The sequence below is a fragment of the Rhinolophus ferrumequinum genome, chromosome 10, assembly GCF_004115265.2.
Source record: "Rhinolophus ferrumequinum isolate MPI-CBG mRhiFer1 chromosome 10, mRhiFer1_v1.p, whole genome shotgun sequence".
Taxonomy (NCBI): Eukaryota; Metazoa; Chordata; class Mammalia; order Chiroptera; family Rhinolophidae; genus Rhinolophus; species Rhinolophus ferrumequinum.
In genome coordinates, this window is record NC_046293.1 from 16,395,331 (window position 1) to 16,418,605 (window position 23,275).

Here is a 23,275-nt window from a genome sequence, read left to right on the forward strand (position 1 = left end):
AGTTGCTTATCTGAAATTCAGGCTTAATTAGGCATCCTATAGTTTTATTTGCTAAATCTGACAACCATATCTATAGATCATCTGGGTCAGAATCACCTGGGAGCTCCCCACTCCTGAGATCCTGACACGAAAGGTACACACTTGTTCACTGAAGTCTGAGAACGTCTTCTGTAACTATTTCTTACGTGCCTACTTGTCCTGTTCTGGGCGTACTCTTGTGGGTTAATGTTCCAAAATTTGTGAAACTTTTTAAAATAAAGCGATCTTAAGCAACATCAAGACTCTGGGATATTCTGTGACATGTATCGAGTGCTTTCTTCCCCGCCCCTTTTTTTAAAGCAAGACACCGGTTTAGGCAATAAGCAAGAATACCAAGGGCCCTGTATTATGGAAGGTACATTCTAGTGGACTGGCCAGACAGTAAACACGTACACAAATATAGCATAGCAGAATTTCAGGCAGTGGTAAGTCCTATGAAGTTTTCCTCATATCATATGTCTTCAAATCAGGGTAAAGAGAAAGCAATGAGATTGAGAGGTGCCATTTTAGAGAAGGCAATCAAGGATGGCTTCTCTGAGGAGGTGAGTTTTATGCAGATCTTGAAGGAGGCAAGAGAATGAGCCAATGCCAGTATCTAGAGAAATAGCATTTTGGGCAGAGGCAATAGCAAAGGCATGAAATTTGAGTGGGACTAAGCTTGGAGTCGTAAAGTTGGAGTGGAGTGAAAAAGATTGAGGGTAGTAAGGGAGGAAGGTAGAGAGGTAGGAAGGGGCTAGATCTGGTGGACTTGTGACCATGATAAGACCTTCTGCTTTTTCTGTAAGTGTAATAGGAAGTAAGTGGAAGATTTTGAGTGAGGAAGTAACAGGATCTGATTAAACTTTTAAAAGGATCTCTGGTGGCTCTATCAAGCATAGACTGAGGATTATGAGAATAGATATTGGACCTTGGTTGTGAGGCTTCTGCAGAGTCCTAGCTCCTGCCTGTGACAACCTGTTCTTGTCTTGCTAATCTTCCCATTCTTTCAAGAGTACAATAGCATAATAATGAAAAGCTATGGGCTCTGAGGCCAAATGGCCTTCGATTTGACTACCATCTCTTACAATTACTATCTGTGGCATGCTGGCCAACAATCTTAGCAACCTTGGGCCATGTTTTCTTAATTTGAAAAAAAACAAAACATAACCCGAGAGTAATAATTATACCTATCTCATTGGGTTTTTATGGTGGAATTAAATTCGTTAATACAAGTAAAATGCTTTGAATGGTTCTTGACACCTTACGATTGCCCAATCGATATTAGATACTGTTATTATTGGGTATAACCTGCCCTTTCTTGACAATGGACTCTATTGTCCATTTCCCCCTGTTCATCAGGCTGATTTCTGCTCATCCTTCATGCTTTAAGTTATTATAGGAAGCCCTCCCTATTCCCTTCATCACATTCTATTGGGCAAAATAAGTCACATGGCCAGCTCAGATTAAGGGGTAGGGAAACACAGTCTATCTCAAGATGGATGTAAAGTCACATTGCAAAGGAAGGGTGGAGAATTGGAGCCATTTTTGCAATCTACCAGCACACATGCCAAGAGAACTACTGCCAAATGCTGCTAAAACCACACTTTTGGTCATTAAATTACCCAAGAGACCCTGTTCCAAGACAACTTCAGCATCATGTTGTGACCTTCAACCGTGGCATTGCAAAACCCAGCTTTCCTATTATCCTGAATGCTGGCTGTTCTCTGTTCTCTTGGCTGTGTTCATTGCCTTCTCAATGGAAAGGATACAGAAAGCAGTCTGGGCAGATGAGAGTGTGATGAGGGGTGTGAAAGAGAACATGTGCTTGAGCAGACACATACACTTTGAGCCACACTCAGTGGAAACAACTCCACTTGGTGGCCACATCTGAGCAATGTGGGGCCATGGAGCTTGAGGTCTATAAGCATGAGATGCTTCGAATGCTGCCATTCTTGCTTTGCACAAGAGCGTTGCTCAAAAAGGGAGACCCTCCTTCTGCCCATGAAAAAGGACTGCCTGCCAACACCAATTCCAGCTGTGAACATGTAATCAGCTCTTCTATGGCCCCAAAAGGGCAGACCCAGAGGCCTAAATTTAATTTTCATGCATATTTGTCTTCTCCCTCTACTTTATGCAAATACTATTTTGTCGCCAACACAAGCGCCAACTGTTTTGTTTGGATAATTGCTGGAAGTCAACCCCAAACTACAGGGAGCTGCCTTTTTCAGAAAGCACATTTTGGTTAATTTTCGGTTAACGAAATTATATCTTCCTTCAGCACTTCCTTCAGCATTTCAACGATGATTTCTGTAAACATCTGATTCATTTTTGAAACAGTTCAACACCAGTGTCAGGTTTATTATCCTCCGCAGTGGGTCGGCTGGAATGAGCAGAGAAAACAGGAGCTTTACAGCCCCACAGATCATCTGCTGCTGCTGTTTTTCTTCCAAATAATTCTCTATTCATCTGGCCACAATCAGCTGGCCCTAGAGTGGCTGTAATATCCCAAGTAGAGGTTTGCGGCCATAATAGAGATGAGGGGAGAGAGCAAAATGAACTCTCATAAAACAAAGATCTTATTTTTATGGAAATGAATAGGAACTCTGAAGTAAGGATAGGACATATGGAAAAGCATAAAATATGAACAGAACATTTTAAAATACAAAGTCCTCAGAAATGCTCCATATGGCCCAGCAGTATTTAAGGTAACAGAGAACGGTCCATGTTACAGCTGCAACGTTCATTCCTGGGGTTTAGGACTCAGTTCACAAGACTGTACTTTCCAATTTGTCTTGGAAAATGCTTCCTTTGTCTAACTCCTGGGGCTAATTCTTTTAGGGTTAGGGGGAGAGTTAAATTAATACATTATTAATTAAGATCTACAATGTTAATTGTATTTTGTTCTTAATGATAAATTACTCTTAATTTATCCTGATCTCTCCTCCTACCATACTTAAGAGTCAACAGTTATGAAAACTTAATGCACTTTTAGAGCCTATTTAAAGTATGTGGGCTTTAAATATTACAGCATAGTAACACAGTGCTCATAACTGAAATATCAATCTAAAAATGATACAGGACATTAAAATGACATCCCTTACAAACAATTCACATACACTAATAATGCTAGTTAACAACTGCTATCTAAAGAGTCAACCAAACACTAACACATTTTGCAGAGGATTTTCCGATTTTTGTCATGGTATTAAAAATAACTTGGGAAAAGCAGTGTGAACATCAAATAAATTGTATTATTTAGAATTCTCCATAGATAATATGTATCTCAATATACTTTTTTTGCCCTGTAGAAAAAGGAGATATTTAATTCACCAAATATGAAACGAAGTCGTGTTGAATGATTGCATCATAATATGTCATATGCCAGACCTACTAAAGGAAAGCTCCTCTTTTTAATATCCTGGGCTAGTGCATAACTCAGATCTTTGGATAGTGACTTTGTTTTTCTCTTGAGTTCCATCTTAAATTTGAATTCTTAAAATGAAACAGAAATAGAAGAAAGGAACGTATAACCCCACGCAAAATTGCTGAGTCTATTTTTCTGACAGTGAGCATTAAAAGTCTCACTCTTACATATTCTCTTTTAATTTTGTAAAGTCTGCTGGGACTTTGACCGTGGCATTGTATTTGGTTTCTCATTTTATTTTGTCTGCACAGTCCTGATCAACTAATTTTATTTTTCCTGTCACTAAATCTTTTTTTTTTTTTTTTGGCTGACTTGACTGGATGTTTGGCTTTGTGTACACACAGCCTCACTGTAAGTTGGCCCCTAATTCAATAATTCACCATGAAGACTGGTTTTCATCCTCAGTGTGTTGAACAGGCATCTAATCAACCATTAATTTCCTTTTTGTTGGATGAATATAATAACTATTTCTGTCTTTCTTACTGATGGGAAACAGAGGCAGAGAGGATTAGGAGCTATCCTAAGTCAGAAAGAGAGGTTGTAGAATTCAGCTTCAAGAATCCCTACAGTATTCAGGAGTGGTATGGGGGCAAAAGACAAGAATTTTGGGGAAAAAGAAGACGGAAGAGATGTAGTGGCTACGTGTATCCGTGGGGAACTAGACAATGAGCTCAGCACCTTAAGTCAAGCCCAGAAGATTGCTTCTACCAGTGAAGAGTTGGGCAATCTTGGGCAAGTCTCTTAACTTAGCCTATTTCTTCATCATCTATAGAGTAGAATAGATAAATTGGAACTGAGTCATATTTTATATTATAATGCATAATTGCAATATTTACAGGAGGAAATGTACAGTTATACATTATTGTTACCTGAGGCCTTATATTTTTAATTCATTAAGAAATGGTAATTAATTTCACCACATTTATGAGGGTGAAAAGCTTTCACAGCTTATTTAATTTTTTTTTTGTAAACACTCCATTTATTTAAGAGAATTAGCAGATGAACCTAATATCGTTCTTACTAATTTAGACGTTTGTGGTGGAGAGACCAGTTTTAATGTGTAAAAAAGTGCAGTTTTATTAAAGCTATTTTTTTTTTGAGTAAACATCATAGAAATCATTCTGAATCACATTGGTCAGAAAGAGAGGTGTCTTATACATCTAAAAGAAATGGAAATTGGGGTGAGTCAAGTTTCAGGGAAGATCTGAACCAGGAAATACAAGAACCCCTAGGACCCTGCATCTTTTTTCTCTCATTCTTCCTCCATGTTATCTATATTTCTTCAGAGTAGCTTCTTCAATGAAGACTGAAAACGTGTTATTCAATAAATACCTCACAGTTCATGTTTCACAGCATCTCCCTCCAGAAAGGAAATGAGATGAGGTCTCTTAGGTCCTAAGAACAAAAATCTACTGAAGGAATGATTGTTCAGGCTTGGGTCAATTGCACAAACCTGGACCTGTCACTGTGGACTGGGAGTAGGGTACCATTTTGGATGATTTTCCCATTGTAGCTGAAGGAAGGAATCTAATAATAAGGAAGCTCTCATTAAACCACTTAGAGCCACAGGATCATTGGCCTAAAGAAAGTGTGTGTGTGTGTTTGTGTGTGTGTGTGTGTGTGTGTGTGTGCATGTGACTATACAGACAGAAAACAATATGATTGCTATACAAGTTTAATAAAGCATCAGCAACAGAGATTATTTTTTGTAAGAATTTTCTTAAATACTTAGAATGATTACTTTCGCATGTTAGTGCGTTTATTTAGAAAGAATGTGTACAATTAGAAAAAAATGTGTACTCATCTAAGACTTTCAATTGCAACGTGGTCAGTGTCCAGTGAGAATGCAGAAAGAAATGAGCCATTCAGAAGTCTGAGTGTTGTAAGTATGAGCATGAAGTCTTCACCAAAGGAGTGGTGCTTACCCTGGGCCTTAAAGGCCAATAGGATGTGGACAGGTAGACAACACTCCACGTGGAGGACATTCTAAGGGGAGTCGATATACAGAGGTGGAAAGGAAGACTCAATGCCAAGACAAGTGGCTGAGTGTTTTGAACAACCATTGTTTTGGGTGACTTTGTCTCTGATAATGTACACTGTTATTTTGCCTAGCAATGCCCTTTTTAAAGATAGTTCAAAAGCTGCCTTCTTCCTATTCTTGTCTGATTATGCTTTGCTCTGAAATAATAGAGTATGAATTGATGAGGCTGTATGTTGTTTACTTGGTAACTATAGTACAGTAAAGGCAAATTGCTCCAATGCTGAATCCTTCCTTCATGTGCATGGCAATCCCTTTATTTACCAGAAATTATTATAAGTCAAGAGGAATGAATTCAGACTTTGATCCTGTTTTCTTATTAGAAGTTATTATTTATGTACAAATGTTTATGGAACACCTACAATGATCTACAATGATGAAATCATTGAAATACCCTTTTTCTCTCCTCATGGAGTTTGGAGTAATTCTGAAGTAAGATAATTCAATAAGCAATTTCAGGTGTTTTGAGTGTTTTGATAAAGCAAGTATTATACTAAAGCAAGTCCAAGGAACTATGAGAACATATAGCAGAAGGGTCTAAGCAGTTCAGGGAAAAGGAAAAAGAAGTGAAAAAGGAGTAAAAATTAGTCAGAGGAACAGGGACTGTGGAAAACATTCCAGATAGAAAGAAAATGTCTGAATGTCAGTCGAGAGTATGAGAGCATGATGTATCCAAGGAACTAAAAAGAATTCTCTTTTCCTCTCTCATTCCCCCCCCCCCCCAATGATTATGACAGTAAGGTCAAAGTGACCTTAGCCAAGATGCAGGGTTGTCAGTAAACCCAGGCCTTTGAGTTCTTTTATGCCTATTGTATTAGTCTAAATCTTATTGATAGAATTTTCATGGACTTTTCTTTACCATTAAGATCATTCAGTACTCTGAGATGTTAAAATATGTGATTTCTCGTTTCAGTGTGGAAAGTTCTGCCTGTTAGAAGGAGATGCCATTTGGTCTAATGATTACATGTCATTAAATTAATATTTTAATTGGGTTGCCTTGTTATTCTAAACCCCTGTGGCCTCGAGGTATATTCCTTAAGCATGGTCTCTCACCATAGTGTCTGCTGCTCCTTCAAAGAAGTGAAAGGATATTTGTTAAAAGAGGAGATCATCACTCAAGATCATTTGCCTCGTTGGTGTCAGCTGTCAGCCCAGTACATTTATTTGGACAACAGTAGGTTCTGACAGAACTTATAAAGTTCTCTTTCTCGGTTGTGAAATATGATGGATGTGCCATACCGGTGACCTTTACACAAGGCCACATGTTAATATTCAGGACCTCCCTTTTGTTGGCTTTGAACAATGGCTGTCATTAAGAAAGCTTGGTTTACCAATATGCCCTCTGTTAGGATGCTGGACCACTCCCGATTGGTCACCAGGAAGTATCATGTGCCTTTGATGGAAATGACATGGAAGATGTATGGTCAAAGTGCTGTGCTCAGCACCACTGCTGTGCAGGGGAGAAAACCACTATGACCCAAATAGCCCTGCACCCAAACAATGTCGCACCAACCAAAGACAACATATTGGGAAGAAAAATGCTTGTAAACTGCATGTGTTAGAAGATGTATTGGCCAGACGGCCATAGGGCAATCTTTGAACTATTGAAATCTTTAGAAATATTGTTTGGTTCTGAAACAATACTTACAAACCTAATTAATCAAGCATAGATGGTTTATTTTCAGGCTTTCCACAGTGTGTTGCTTTAATGCAAGAATAGGGCCTGTAGGGTTCTTTTTGCTGTTTCACAGAGGCATGCAAAAACTCAGCATGGGTATTCATGTTCATACAAGTTGAAGCTCTAAATTTCAAAATAATATCTACATAGATCTCCAGTGATCCCTTCCACAAAGGCCAGGGTTGGGGGAAGCCTGGATTCCTTTTTCAATTGTTCCTTACTCTATGTGTGACTTTTTTCCACCCTTCTCCTTCATTTTATTCATCAGAATCGTTTACTCCCAGAATAATTTGAGAAAGATCATTTCTCTCGTGTTCTCTAGCATGAGGTAAAAACACTTTTGCTTTTTTTCCTACAGAATAAATGTAATGAAGGGTTGTTTCCTGAGTATATGCTATTGAATGATGTGGTTTAAAATGTTTTCCAATCTTAGTATCACACTTAAAAAGGGTCATTGAGAAACTGCACATCCTCAAGGGGGAAGGGTGAGAAACATGAAAACCGTTTCATGTCAGAAGGCTAAGGTGCCATCTGGAGTGATACCACAGGCAGGTAGCACGAGCCTTTTGTGTCTCAAGCAAGCTGTGGTTGAAATAAGCTAATTACTCAGATGAAAGAATTGTCCAAGTACTTCGCTGCATGCAAAATAGTGCTTGGCCAGAGTTTTAGCAAGACATGAAATATTACACTGGGTCATGGCAGTTGAATTGCACACGTACAATCCCTGAGGGTCAATGCCTGGTTATTTATTTATAAATAACTATAAATATTTTTGTGGATTATCCAAGTGCTCCCCACTGGTTCCTCCAGGGCTCTGTCACTATTCACCAGCTGGTTAGAATATGGAAGGCAGGAGAAAAGAAAGGGACTGAAACTCAATCCAGAGTTCTGTAGCTTGTAAGTAATTCACATTAAAGATTTGATGGAAAGAAAGATGCTCAAGCTCATTATTTATCAGGAAAATACCAATTTAAACCACGATGCAGGATGGACAGTTAATTCAGTTGGTTAGAGCGCAGTGCTCATAACACCAGGTTTGCCGGTTCGATCCCGCATGGGCTGCTGTGAGCTGCGCCCTCCACAACTAGATTGAAACAACTACTTGAGTTGGAGCTGATGGGTCCTGGAAAAACACACTTAAAAATAAATAAAAGTTAAAAAAAACCCACGATGCAGTACTGTTTTATACCCACCAGAACGGCAAAAAAAAAAAAAAAAAAAAAAAAAATTTGAAAAACACAATCAAGTAATAACAAGTGCTGGCAAAGATGTGGAACAACATCCCACTGCTGGTGGGAGTGTAAATTGGTAAAATCACTCTGGAAAAAAATGGGTATTGTATGATAAAGTTGAAGATATGCATGTTTTATGACTAGGCTATTCGGCTCCTGGAGAAACTAGAGTACGCACAACAGAGGACAAATACAAGAACGTTCATAACAGCCTTGTTTGTAATATTAAAAAAACAAAACAAAACTGGACTTTACCCACGCATCCATCAGTAAGAGAATGGATAAATAAATTGTGGGTTTTCGTATAATGAAATTAGGTAGGTCTGTGGCTGTTTTCTTTAAACTGTGTGTATGTGTCATGTATACTCTTATAAGCATGATAACCTTTTGTAACGTATAATATTGCCTACATTTGACCATTTTTGTCCTGCAAAACATCAATTTCATATGATAACATCATGTGTCAAAAAATAACTAAAGTAATTAAAGAAAAAGATGTTCAGTACGATTAAAAAAAAACCCTCAGAAACTCACAGGATTATTAGGACTGGAGAACAATTTAGAGGTCATTTTAATTTTTCTGTAAATTAGGATACTAAAACCTGGAGACATTCATTCAATGAGTACACCAGAAACCAAATGTGTTGGCTCTCAAATTATACCTTATGTTTGCAATGATTTGTAGTCTAGCCCAGAAGTTTAAAAACAAAACATTGCAATGCACATTTATGTCCCTGGGCTGGATGTTGTCTGTGATTTAAGTGCAGCAGAGTAAGTCTGGTGGTGTCATGGCGAAAAGGTGGTGTCCTAGGAAGAGGGTGAAGTCCATCTGAATGTTCTTCAGTCACCTTCTGTTGCGCGGTGAGAGGCTGACTCCATGTGTCGCGTTACTGGAGGAAGAAAGGTGGTTGAGTGGTATCAGGAGAAAGAACATCCCTCCAGAAGGCCAGGACGGGCACCCTGATACTTAGCAGAGTACCTGAACTATGACAAGAACCTGCCCTTCTTGTGGTCACTTCTGTGTCTCCCATCCATGGTAGACATCTGTAATTTCCCCATGAACTGAGACACAGCCCTGGAACTTTTCTTTAAAAAATTAATGCCACAACTAATTTGGGGTACTGGTGTTTGAGAAGGAACAAGTTTGTCTACCTTGGTAGCAGACAAGACACTAACGCTGGAATGGGTGACTGCGGTGAACTAATCAACATGGATCAATCCCAGTGGACAAAGAAGTGAAGTAGTTACCCCCAGGCAAGTCTGCTGAAGGGGAGTTTGAGGTTGATGAGAAGGGTAATGCTGCAATGCTGAAGAGCATCCATTGGCGGGTGAGAAATTCATTCCCTCGTTTTTTCTTTCCAAGATAATTTTCTGAGTATCTACTACCTGCCAGGTGCTTGGGATACTGTCAAAAACAATTCAGAGATGATACTTGCCTTCATAGAGCTGACATTCTAGTAAGGGATAGACGGACACTAAACTTGTAAACAATTAGATATGTAGTATATTGTTATGTTATATTGAATAAAAATAAAGCAGGGAAAAGAGACATGACGGAGGGCAGAGGGGGCCATTTTGGAATGAGTTATCTTTTAAATCAATTAAAAACAAAGAAAAATAAAAGATTTTATTTATTCCTTCTCTTAGCTCTTCCATTCTTTATGTATATCTGAGTTTATGACCTATATTATTTTCCTTCTCCCTGAAGAGTTTCTCTTAATATTTCTTTCAGATCAGGTCTGTGGGCAATGAATTCGCTGTTTTTAATCTGAGAAAGATTTCTCCTTCAGTGTTGAAGGATAATTTTTCTGGATATAGAATTCTAGGTTGGTGTTAGCTTTCAAAACTTTGTAAATATTTCATTCCACTCTTTTCTTGCTTGTATGGTTTCTGATGAGAAATCCACTTTAATTCTTATCCTTACTCCTCTCTAAGGTGTTTCTTGCCCACCCCTCCCACCCCAAATTTTCTCACTGTGTTTGGTTTTATGCAGTTTAAATATGATATGCCTAGATGTAATTGTTTTTTCTTTTTGGCATTTAACTTTGCTTAATGTTCTCTGAGCTGCCTAGATCTATGGTTTTGTGTTTGTCATTAAGTTTGAAAAGTTCTCAACCGTTGTTATTTCAAATATTTCTTCAGCCCCATTCTCTCTTTTTTTCTTCTTTTGGTATTCCAATTAGGATGTACATGTGACATCTTATAAGATTGTCCCATAGTTCTTGTATTGTCCTACAAGAACTATGTCCCATAGTTCTTTTTAATTTTTTTCTGTTTCTTTTCTCTCTGCATTTAGGAGTGCTTATATTCACGCTCACTGATTCTTTCCTCGGCCATGTTCAGTCTACTGATGAGCCCATCAAATACAGTCTTCAATTCTGTCACAGGGTTTTGTGTCTGCAGTCTTTCTTTTTTGTTTTTTCTGTATTTTATTGTATTTCATTTTTAATAAAAATTGCATATATTTAACGTGTACAACATAATGATTTGATACACATATGCATAGTGAAATGATTACTGCAGTCAATTAATCAACATGTCATCTTCTCACATAGTTGCCATTTTTGTGTGTACGTGTGAGTAGAGCACCTGAAATTTACACTTAGCATAGGTTTAGTATTGAATACAGTATTATTAACTATCGTCATCATGCTGTCCATTAGCTCTCTAGACTTATTCCTCCTATATAGCTGCACCTTTGTACCCTGTGACCAACATCTCCCCATTTCACCCACCTCCCTGTCCCTGGTATATCTTGTTCTACTCTCCGCTTCTATGTGTTCGATGCTTTTGGATTCTACATATAAGTGAGATCATGTAGCATTTCTTTTTGATTCTTTCTTAGAGTTTTCATCTCTTTATTCACCTTACTCATGTGCTCTTCCATGTTGCCTACTTTCTCTATTAGAAACCTTAGCATACTAATCATAGTTATTTTAAATGCCTTCTCTGACATTTCCAACATCTGTATCATAGCTGAGTCAAGGTTATGCTTTCTTTGTCCTTTCAGGTGATATTTTTTCTTGCCTTTTGGCATGCCTCATTTTTGTTGAAAGCCAAGCATGATGTATCAGGTAATCGGAACTGAGATAAACAGATCTTTGGTGTGGTTTTTATGTTCATCTGGCTAGGTGTTGGGCTGTGTTTAATATTTGCCATAGCTGTAAATGCCAGAGGCTTCAAATTTCTCCAGGGTTCTCCCTTTTGCCTCCTCTCTGGATGATGGGCTTTCCTGACTACTCTTCCTGAGAGAGAGTTTGCATTTTGCAGCTCTTTCAACTGAAATCCAATATTATTACCCTGAAGACCTGTTTGTGTAATGATAAAGTGTGGGGGAGAGGAAACAGTCTATAATCTTATGATTAAATCTTAGTCTTTTAGTGGGTCTATGTCCCTGACTATGACCTTTAAAAGTGTTTTTTAGCTTTTTTCCTTCCCCTTAGGTGAGACAAGAAGGCTAACGGGGGCTGGCATGGGAAAAATGCCCTTTCCTCAGCTGGGGTAAGGCTCTTATAGGTATTTGTGATGAAGAATGTGCTGAGCATATTTTACAATGATTGTCCTTCCCTTCCCTGCATCTGAGCCACAAAGGGACCTTTCTCAGATGCTGAGCTTGAGAAACTGGTGGGGTTCTTTTAGGTAAAACCCCCGAAGCACAGGGAACCCCTAAAACTGGAGTCCTCAGGAGTTTCTTACTCTCAAGATAGTCTATACCCAGGTTCCAGCAAGTCATCAAAATTACCCTTTAAACACACCTACTAGCGTATAACTCCAGAGATTTCTACCCCAGGTAAACAGATCTTGGTTTGACTCTTTGGATTCATCTGTCTCTCCAGGTTTTGAGATGGCTTTTTGCCCTGAAAACTAAGTTCTTTGTTGGACCCAAATAAAGTTGTTGATTTTTAGTTTGTTCAGCTCTTTCTTGTTGTAAGAATAGGTTTGGCAATTTCCAAGCTGTTTCCATGTGGGAATTGAAACCAGAAGCCCATTTCATTTATGTTTTCCCATCAACCATATTATCATTATTCCAATTTTACAGATAAAGAAAATCAAGCCCAGATTGTCTAGTTCTTAATCACTATACAGAACTACCATACACATCCCAGCTGCCATCACTGCACACTTGGCTGACTGCTAACTGCCTTCTAACTGGCTTCCACTCTTGTCCCCTTCTGTCCACTTTCCCTTAGAGAAGTTATTCAAAGGTAAGTGTTGCTGTCATCACTCATCCATGTGAAATCTTTAGTAGCTTTCCGTCACCTGCGGTATAACCTCCAGACCTTGCCTGCCCCTTCCCTCCTGCTCACTTCTCTGCAGCCACTGTGGCTCATGGTCCTCGGAACACATCAGTCCTTGTCAGGCTGGAATGTCCTTTCTCCCCACTCCTGCCTTTGGTTCAATCCCAGATTAAATGGTACGTTCACAGGTCTGACCCCATTTGCCTTGTTCTGTTGTATCCCCAGGGGCAAACACAGGGCAAGACATATAGTAGGCATGCAATAAAGATTGTTGAATGAAGGTATGAATAAAATGAGGCAAACTGAATGGATGGAACATATATTATTTTCCACTTGTGTCCTTATTGCTGAAAGAGGCCATTCAGGAGCTCCAGAGGGAGAGGGGGGAAGACACATTTTCAATAAAAATAGCAATCATAATAATAATAGCCAAGGCTTGCTGAGTATTTCCTATGTGCCAGGTGCTGCTCTAAGCTCTTGTTTATTAACTCAATCTGCATCTCAGCCCTGTGTGGTAGGTATTATTTTTATTGCTATTTTATGAATGGGGAAACTGAGGCCAGGAGCACTTGTGTAGTCTGGCCTAGGTAACACAGCCAGGAGGGGTAAAACATAGATTTGACCCAAGAAGTCTGGTCTCAGAGCTTGTGCACTTGGCCTCTAAGCTCACCACTACTCAGGGCTTGATGCATCCCAGACTCTTCCATGGACTCAACCCCAACAGCTTAAAAATGACTCACTCCATAGGAGAAATAGTGAGTGGGAGGAGGCAGCCTTCGTTAAACCCCATTATGTGGTCTCAGAAGGCTTTTAAAGAATGTACATTGGGGTTTTTAGCATTCATGAAAGACCTATTGAAGGTTTACGTTTGATGTCAGATGTGCAGGAGAGGAAATCGGTTTGCTTTAGTCCCTATTCGTGCCTGCAGTCAAGAGCAAAATGAGCTTCGGGGAATGAATCGTCTTTGGATTTCATTTCTCCTTCTAGAACAGTTGCCTCTAGTCTTTTTATAACACGAACATGCTGGAGTTAGAAGCCCAAGAGAGTGGGGAAGACAGAGCAGGGATACAAAGACACAGAAGTTAAGGAGTGAGGGATAGCTGCCAGGAAGGGGTAGGAAGGGCTGTGGCACCATGCTCGCTGGTATCTCACAGGGGTTGAATGTGCAGGATTTACCATATTTGTCTTTTTCTAATGAATAGCAATGAAGAAGTCAGCCTCTGCCATGATTTATCATGAGCTATTTTGCAACTCAACAGAGACAAATTGCTTCTGTAAAATGCATTTAGCTCCAAGGTTTATTTTATTGTACCTTGAAATCTCCTGTCTGCCACAATATTATTTCGAATGAAATTAGCAACAGATGGAAGACCTGCACTACAATATAAGAGGCAAAGTTGCCCGCACATTAAAAGAAACTGCAAAACTTGAATGTTGGGAAGAATTTTTGAACAGACAAAACCCCAGTAAACCCATGCCTCGGCAATTGGGAAAAGTTGGGCCCTTACTTACTCCATGAGTGAACACATGGAGAGGTAGCCTGGAGGAGCGGTTAGAATGGGGGCTTTCATGGGAGCTGATTTCGGTCATTGGGCTATGGGCAGAGTTCTCAACCTGAGGTGCACTTTCTTCTTCTGTACATTAGAAGTAATGCTGATAACATTTACTAAGGGCTAAGGCATGAACAGGAGGGTAGTGCCTGACTGGTGGTCAGTGCCCACTATTTGTAAGCCGTTACTGTGGACATTTGCATCCTTCCCTTCATCAGCCCAGTTCATGGTAGCCATGTTTCCTCTGGCACTGCTGGCACTGATTGTGTAGTGGAAAAACGGAAAACCTTCTCAAGCTAAGATGTGGGTCCCGCCCCCAGTTTCTCTGATGCCTGACTAGTGTGCGGACAAGATGCTTATTCTCTGACCTCAGTCTCTTCCTCAAAAAAGGAATGAGATGAAGCATTTTTATCAGGCTCAACTGGGCTTACTAGTATGAAAGCAAATGAAATGTAAAGGAATATACAAGTTGTAAGATGGTGTATAATTCTAATTCTGAAATGAAGGCTGTCCACAGAGCAGTAAAACTGAGGAGAAAGACATCCTTAACTCCGTGGTCCTAGCATGTTCATAATTGTTTGGACTGAATAAAGTTTATAACAATACCCGAAATCTCTGATGGGTGAATTAGACCAGTGACTCCATGATTGTACATCTCTAAGGGGGTTACAAACTATATGTACTGGGGTCTTGGGACCACATATCTGTAGTTTTCAAAGCATGCCAGATATTGGCTAATGTGTAGCTAGGATTGAGAAATACTGAATTAGACTTACGAGGTATGTAAACTAACAAAGAGCACTGGACTTTAAATCATGAACAATGGATTTTGGCTCAAGTTCTGTCACTATCTGTGTGGTTAAATTCGAAAAAATTTTTTAAAAAAAAAAGGCTGGAAGCCATTGGAGATTGCAAAAGGCCCTTCCGTTTCCAACAGTCTCTGTTGTCTCTTTTTAATGCCCGAACAACTGGTTGTTCTATTCAATTCAGGCAACCTGATAGTTGTATCATAGAGAAAACCTGAAATTCTTTCAGGGCTCTGTGAAACTGGGAGGCTTTGGGTTTCCATTTTGAAGTCCATTTTGCTCTAATCAGCTGGTCAGTTTGGTCTCAAAATGATTGATTCTGTTAGCCTGAGGAATGTTTTGTCCTTGGAGTAGTATCCTAGTGTATGGTATAAGATCAACAAATTTTGGTAAAATAACTATATAAATAAATATAGTCATCACCTGTCTCAATAGATAAGGCGACTTTCAGGTTCTATCTATCTATCGATCGATCTATCATCTATCTAAATATGCCTTATATGTTACAAATACAAAGTTAGTTATCTGCTCTTCTGATAAACAATGAGATCTGATGCAGAGGTAGTGGGACTCAGGCCTCTGGAGGTGTCTACACAGAGGTGGATGATGAGGGTGGTAAGGTCTCTTTCAACCTGTATTCAACCCATAACTTCTAGGATGAGAAGGTGTATAAAGTACCGTCAGGGCTTCCATTCCATTCTTGATATTTGAACAACAGAATGAGGGCCAATCAAATGCCATTGGTTCTGGTGGTGTAGATTTTCCTTTGGGATCAAGAGTCCCAGGGCTACTGTTTTGAAAGACTCTAGATGTTTCTCTGCATTTGGGAAAACTTGATACATTTGTCTACCATTTCAAATTTTGGGCTTCATAATGAAATGGGGCAATCAATTAAAATTAAGAGCTTAGTCATTCTAAAGTGTTAGAGGGAGCTGAGACTTCTAGAGCTCTAAAATCTGCTTAGGCACACAGCTTGCAAATGCATTCTCATGACCAAAGCTGAATATTTATAAAATCCTTTTCTGAGATGAAGATGGTATAAAAGGAGATAAATGATAATGTGACTTTTATAAGGCTGACCATAGGCCAAAGATGCAAACTGGTGGCCTGTGCTGATTCAGAGAGCAGATATGTTTTGTGTAGCTCACACTGTATTTTTTAAAAAAAAAAGGAGTGTGTTACCAACATTTAAAAATCAGGAACACACACACACACACACACACAGGTGCTTTTCCTGAAAATCCAGAAAAACTGTCTACACTGGGCCCACTTTCCCTCATGGCAACAAAGACAAAATCTGAGCAGTGGCTGGCCTTTGTTGATGGGACACATACTCTCAGGGTGCCCCTACTTGGCCCTTCTCTCATTTCTATTATTCTCAAGGCCCCTGGAGGCATTTGCTTTGATTCTTCCTCCTGTGAACAAGGTTGTGGTTTCGGAGCGTGTCCTGGAAGCTGCCATGGCCGGCACCTTCTTTGCCATTGTGTGCACCTGGAGCACAGGGAATGCGTTTTGTCAAGAGATTCTGTTGCATAGAACTCAAGAAATCGACTTCCTTCCTCCTCTCATTCCATACCTTTCCACAGTTTTCCTCTTGTCTATACCCCAAATTTGAACACTTTTTTTTTATTGTTGTTTTGAGTGAAAAGGGCTGCTGTCAATAATTTCTCTGGGACATGTGTACATTGGGACTACTGTGGGTATACCAGTTTCCTAGGACTGCTGTAACTAAGGACCACAAACTGGATGGCTTAAAATAAGATTATGTTCTCACAGTCTGGAGGCCAGAGGTCAGAAAAATTGGCATCTTCTGGAGAAGATAGACACATCGATGATACATCGCTCCAGTCTTGCCTCTATCATCCCATGGCATTCTTCCTGTGTGCCCGTGTCTTTTTTTTTCTTCTTGTCAGGACACTAGTCGTATTGAATTAAGGCCTCAGAGTAACGACCTCATCTTAACTTGATTGCTTCTGCAAAGACCCTTTTTCCAAATAAGGTCACATTCACGAGTACAGCGGGTTAGGACTTCAAAGTATCTTCTTGGGGGACAGAATTCAACCCAGAAGCTTCAAACTAGCTTTCTGATTAATGGCTTTTAACTAGCTTTCTGACCTGTAGAATGGATATAATAGTAGTGTCTTTTAGATATAGTTCTTGTGAGGATGAAATAACCAATATTTCCAGGCCCTCCTATAGTGCCTACAACATAGCTGAACTCCACAAAAGCATTTTCAGTCTTTTTGTTCTCTTTCCACATTTTGTTCTCTTTTGTTCTCTTTTGTCATTTTTGTTTGCTGAGGATAGAAATAGGAAACAAACACAAATCCATCCTTCCTGTCATTAATTTAGTAGGTAATATTGCAGTGATATTCTTTCAAACTAATGTGTTTACCTGTTACGGTATTTCCAGAAAGGATTCAGACTCCAGTGGCATGGAAAAAACAGCTTTCTACTCCCCAGTACAACACTCCCAGGTCTCCTCCTGTAAGTGTAGCTTCTTTCGAAGAAAACAAACATGGAGAAACCAGTCCCTCCCCAACACCATCCCGTGAATGGGACGAGACCACATTGATCTTCACTGTCAGACAAGAAATTAATAAGAGGGACCGAGGAACACCCAAGCAGGCCTCAAGCCGTCCATTTTGGGAACAACAAATGACAAAAAAGCCTATGCAGTGTTACTCAGTATACCCTGCGCACCTGGAGGCTGTAGGCACGCACATCATTAGACATGTGAGACTTCAGAACCAGCCGTCTCGAAATTGCAAGACAGATATTGTCCCATCTGGTAAGTCTCACTTTGGGATCCTAGTTCTTTTTTTTTTTTTGTCTTTTCAATTGGTTAGATTTTGTTTTTTAATGTCAATATAAACAGCAAAGTTACTGACTCAATGGCAGATCCTATCCTACAAGGTTCTATAAGAACTGTATCAGACAATTTGTAATGGAAGTCTACTTGTTGCCAAGTATTGTATTAGAGAGTGTAAGTTGATAACAAGTGTGAGTTGATAAGTTATTTGATGATTCAGGTATTGTACCAGGTAATAATGATAATAATAATTACTACCACCATCATCTTTCTAGCCCCCATTTATTAAGTTCTCACCATATGGCAGATACTGCGCTGAGCATTTCACATTTTTTAATGAAATCCTCATATACCACTCTCAGGTAGATAATGTGATTATCACCATTTTAAAGGTAAGAAAGCTGTGAATTCATAGCACAGAATAAGATGTATGATAACGAAGTGTCTCAAAATCACAAACAAGAGGAAGGATGAAAAGTAAGGAAATGGACCAGAAGGAATAAGCTTTGGAACCAAGAAGATCCGAGCTTTTCCCGTTTCAGTTCTATAGCCATGATAAAGTCCCAAAAATGTTCTTTGACCCAGTATTTTCATTTGTGAACTAATGACAAAAACTGCTTTCAAGAGATATTGTAACTAGAAGACTGATATATATATATATATATATATATATATATATATATATATATATATATATATATATATATAAAATGCCCTGAACATAGCAGGGACTGAATGGCAGTTGAGGTGACGGTGGTGGTGTTTATGATTTTGATATTCAGACTGGAGGAGACAAAATGTAAGGAAATAATGTGTATCTCCAAATATTCTAGGAATTGTAATGCAGAAGAAGGATCAGACTGCTTTTATGTAGCTTTTTTTTTTTTTAGGGAACTTTTTTGGTCAGTTTTTCTCAAATGTTTGTACAGTTTGTTGGAATTCACCGAAAGACATATTTTGACTCAATAAAAAGGGGAGCGTTCTTTGAACTAGAGGAGAATATACTCCTTGGGCTAGAAATGTTCAAGTATGGGCTGGGAGACCATCTAGCAAAGATGCTAAATCAGAGATTCCTTCATTTCTGGGAAGCTGGGCTTGAGGACAGGATGCTGAGGATGCTGGTTCGTTAGCATTTTTTGTCTTATTGTGTATAAAGCAATGTGCTAAGATCTGAACACACATCTTCAGTTTTGATCCATATGGCCACTCTCTGAGATAAGCACTGTTATTTTCCTATGATTTAGATACAGAATTGGAGGCGCATAGTGATTCTGCAACTTTAGACCTGGAACCAGCTTTCAAACCCTCCAATTTGACTCCAGGTCAGAGCGTTTTTATATGAAGTTTCTAAATATGACAATAACAGCTCATGGGTATTAAGCACTCACTATGTTCTAGGTATTTTACATTTTATCATGTTCTTTCCTCAGATACTTAACTAGTTTGCTTTTTCCTTTCCTTTAGGTCTTTGCTGACATATCACCTATGTGGGTCTTCCTAACCTTTCCTGCTTTATTTTGCTCCTTAGGATTTACCACCTGCTAACACTTACACATTTCATCATTTCTTATTTAATAGTCTACTTCCATTCCCATTCCCTTTCCCCACAACTACAATGGCAGCTCTGTAAGTACAGGGATACCACCAGCTTCATTCCTTTCTATATCTCCATTGTCTAGAATACTGCCAGGCACATAACAGACACTCAAATATTAATGGATGAATAAATGCATAAATAAACAATTCCACTAGCAACCCTGTGAAGTAGGTAATACAATTCTCATGTGTCAGGTAGGGACAAAGAAGCTTGAGCCAGGTGATGTGCCAGGATCTGAATCTATGATGGTCTGGCCCCAAAGCATCGTTTATTCCATTATACCCCACAGCCCCTCTAAGACAGTTTGTTACAAAATTCGTCATTATCAAAGAATGTTCAGGGAAGGAATTCCTATTCTTTGGTTCAAGACAGAGAACAGAGTATTCTGTTTAGGTCATATTCTGTTGCTCCAAATTCCAGAGCTGTGTCTGTGTTCTCTGCTGGAACCTTCTTACACTGATTATTGACGCCAATGAATGGGTTATCTGCCAAAGCTGGAAATCCAAACTGACAAACAGCTATTCAGCATCTAGTTTTCGCAAGCCAATGTGTTTGGCTCTCCGAAAGCTTTTATTTACGTAGAGATATTGAAAGGTCATCCCACTTTATTTCCAGGAAGTAATTCTCACATTGGAGAAATAAGATTCATTGAAATGTTTCGCTCTTTGACTTGGTTACGTTGAGTGTGTCATTGGAGATGCTCAGTACATACCGGGCATAGAACAAACAGTATGTGATGAACTAAATTGAATTACCCAGAGCTAGACTGGCTATTTGACACCCACTGTCAGGAAGGTAACGTACATTGTAAACCTTTTACATATTTTTTAAATTTGCAAATGATCCTGTAGGTTGTTCCAAATATTCTAGACATCTCCATGCTGTTCAAAGCCCTTAACAAATGTGTAGAAAGTGATTTAAATCATGTAAATTATCTTAATTAACTACTGAAAAATTAGACTTTAATTTGTGTGGGTCAATGGGCAGAATTTCTCAGGTAAAAACTTCAAATTGTATATATATGATATACACATACACTCATTATATATGTACATATGGAAATACAGGTGGAATATATATACATACATATATATTCTTTTACAGTATTGGCTGTATTGTAAAAAATACCATGTCTTTTATATGAATATATGATTTGGTTGAACAAAGAAAAAAATCAAATCTATTATTATTAGTGTGCATGTGTGTGTAGACCCAGCATCATATTAAGTCACTAATTGTTTTCATTCTCAACTGGTTTGAAAGTTCTAATAAAACTCATGAAGTAATTGCCTCTTAGGTTTCTAAATTATCAGTTGTAAGGCTAAATGGGCTGGGGATCCATTTGTTTTGCATACTTAACTCCACTTAATAATTTTCTATTCACAAACTTTATCCAAATTTAGAATTTGAGGCCCTGTTTTAGTCACCAATTCTTCTGGTTCCATCTTTTTAGAAGTTTTGAACAGTTTTCCCTGAAATAAAAAGTTTTATGAGGATTCTGTAAAAATTATTTGGAGGGGGTGCTTCCAAAAATTAGGGAAGGGACAGATAGCATTTTACTTTCTTAAAGAAATGTGGGGGAGCATGTAATGATAATGTCAGGGCATTTTCCCCCCTCTCATTGAACACTGCAAATGTTGATTTCTCAAACTTTCAGTTATGAGGAGATTTTTTTTTTTTTATGAGTCCCAGCAGGGCGGGTAAATGCCACACACTTCTGTGTCACTCCTGCCCTTCTTTGTCCTCCAGGTACTGCTGCGAGGCCTTCTACTGCCATCGGTCTCTGCAGGGGAAGCCAGACCTCCTTTGCCCTCTGGAGGGTCTCCTGGAGTTCCTCAGAGACCAAGCTGGTGGAGAGGATGGCAGCCACAGTAGGCCCTCTGGCAAACCCAGATTCCCAAAGCAGGCTCCAGGGCGTGCCCGGAAATCCAGTGGGAAGAGGCACAGTTGCCATGGCACTGGAGATGCTCCCCAAGCATCCTCATCCCCTGGGGAAAAGGGGGCTGAGGGCAGACGCCTCCCTCCAGGGCAGTGTGGCAGGAGCGCCCCTTCCTCAGCTTGCCAGGGCTCCCACCCATCTCCCCTCAAAGAGGTTAATCAAGGCTTGCTCTTCACCCCCCTCCCGCCCACCCCAGCGTTTCCATACGGTTTGTTCACAGGCCCCTCCTAGGCCGGGGGTGAATGCTCACTTACATTGACCGCTGCGAGGGAATTGTTCCGTGAGGGCTGCCCATCTTCAAATCAATGCCTGCCCAGAACAACAGAAAGGGCCTCAGATGTACTGGTTTCCACAGAACCATTGTTAGGCTTTTGTGAAGTAGTTTTGAACCTAATAAATAATGTCAAAAGTCTCCATCGCAGCCAAAAATGTTCCTTTTGAAGCATTTCTAATAGTATTTTTGTTCTGCGGTGTCTCCAAGTGTCACAAAGAATTTGTGCCTTACAATGGGAATGGGGTACATCGCGTGCCACTTCCCAATGCGCCTGAAGGCACAGCGAGGACCCTTCTTTGTTTCGCTCTCCCAGGTACACGGCTTAACTTGCCAACCTGGGCTTTGGTTTAAGGATGTTTTCTAAGGGCCTTTTGAATTTTTAAACAGAGGTTTGGAAAACATAAGTGAATGTTTGTAATTTAATAGTTAACATGAAATTTGATTACTTCTGAGGTGCCTAGGAGAATTCTTCAGGCTATGTTAAGGTTTTTATGTCAGTAACTTGAGGCTGGATCTTCTTTTGAGGCTCTGAAAGACTTGGAACTAAGTTTAGTGCACAAGACATGCTGAATGTTCTGATTTGTGATAAAAAAAAAAATCTGAGAGCAGCTTTGGGAACATTTTATCAAAGTGGTCATTTTAGGTGCTGTTTTTGATTTTGGTTAACTTAAATTAAACATGATGCAAATAGAGACTGACCTTATCAAATTATTTTATGGGTTTATTTTTTTCTTTTTAATGTACTATATTTCTTTCAATATTGAGAGAGAAATATAAATCAATGTGACCAATACATCCATATACAAGGTACACTCAAGTTCCTTGAAATTTTCCTACAGGCTTGGATTCATAGAGTTTGATACATAGAAATTGTAATATATATTTGAACTTCAGACTTGGTGATAAGTCTGTTTCCTAAATTTGAGACTTATCATCAAATCTAAAGTCCAAATTTAAGTATCAAAGTTTCAATAGGAATGATACGTTATAACCTGTAACTGATTAACATTTGGAAACCCATTTAGTCCTATGAGGATGATTTGATTTCTTTGAATATTAACGTCCTCTAGGAGTAAGGATGCACTTTCAAGAAAAAAAAGTTATTGCCAAACTTTAGAGTTTGTCTTGTTCCAAAGTAATATGATTTTATAATAAATATGTTATTTATTTATTTTTATTTATTTATAACATGATTTTATTACAGGTTATCAGTGTATTTATTACAGGTTATCAGAGTATACAGGTTATCAGTGCTGGTTGCTATGGTTTCTTGAGGGTATAATGGCATCTGCTCACCAGAGTCATATGACAACCATAAGTTCAACTTCATGCCGTTTGGTTGGAAAAAAGTGTGGTCAAACTCATAGATTATAGTAAAATTTTGATTCTGGGATATTATAATTTCCTATTTAATTATGCATTAGTACAAACTGATTTTTTTTTTTAGATCAAGAAATCATTGCATTAAGTGATTTAATTTCAGGAGTAGGAAATATTTTTGATATAGTAAATGGGTTCCATTACCTGAAGTGCAAAATAGTGGATTTACTAAAAATACAATACAGAAGAAACAATTCTGTTCAGAATTGAGAAAAGGGATATAAGCAAAAGATGAGAAATATATGACATATCATATTCTAAGGCAGTTTTCCAAAGCACGTGCCATGGA

The 23,275-nt window shown here is 39.0% G+C and overlaps 1 protein-coding gene across 1 annotated transcript in view; it reads left to right on the forward strand.

Annotated features, from left to right (window-relative positions):
• Positions 1 to 21,591, forward strand: part of C10H12orf42 (chromosome 10 C12orf42 homolog) — a 67,302-nt gene extending 45,711 nt beyond the window's left edge. The window contains exons 3-4 of the mRNA XM_033116773.1: positions 17,386 to 17,775; positions 21,143 to 21,591. Of these exons, the coding sequence (XP_032972664.1) occupies positions 17,386 to 17,775; positions 21,143 to 21,591 (839 nt within the window). The remainder of the gene's footprint in view (positions 1 to 17,385; positions 17,776 to 21,142) is intronic.
• The last annotated feature ends 1,684 nt before the right edge of the window (positions 21,592 to 23,275 follow it).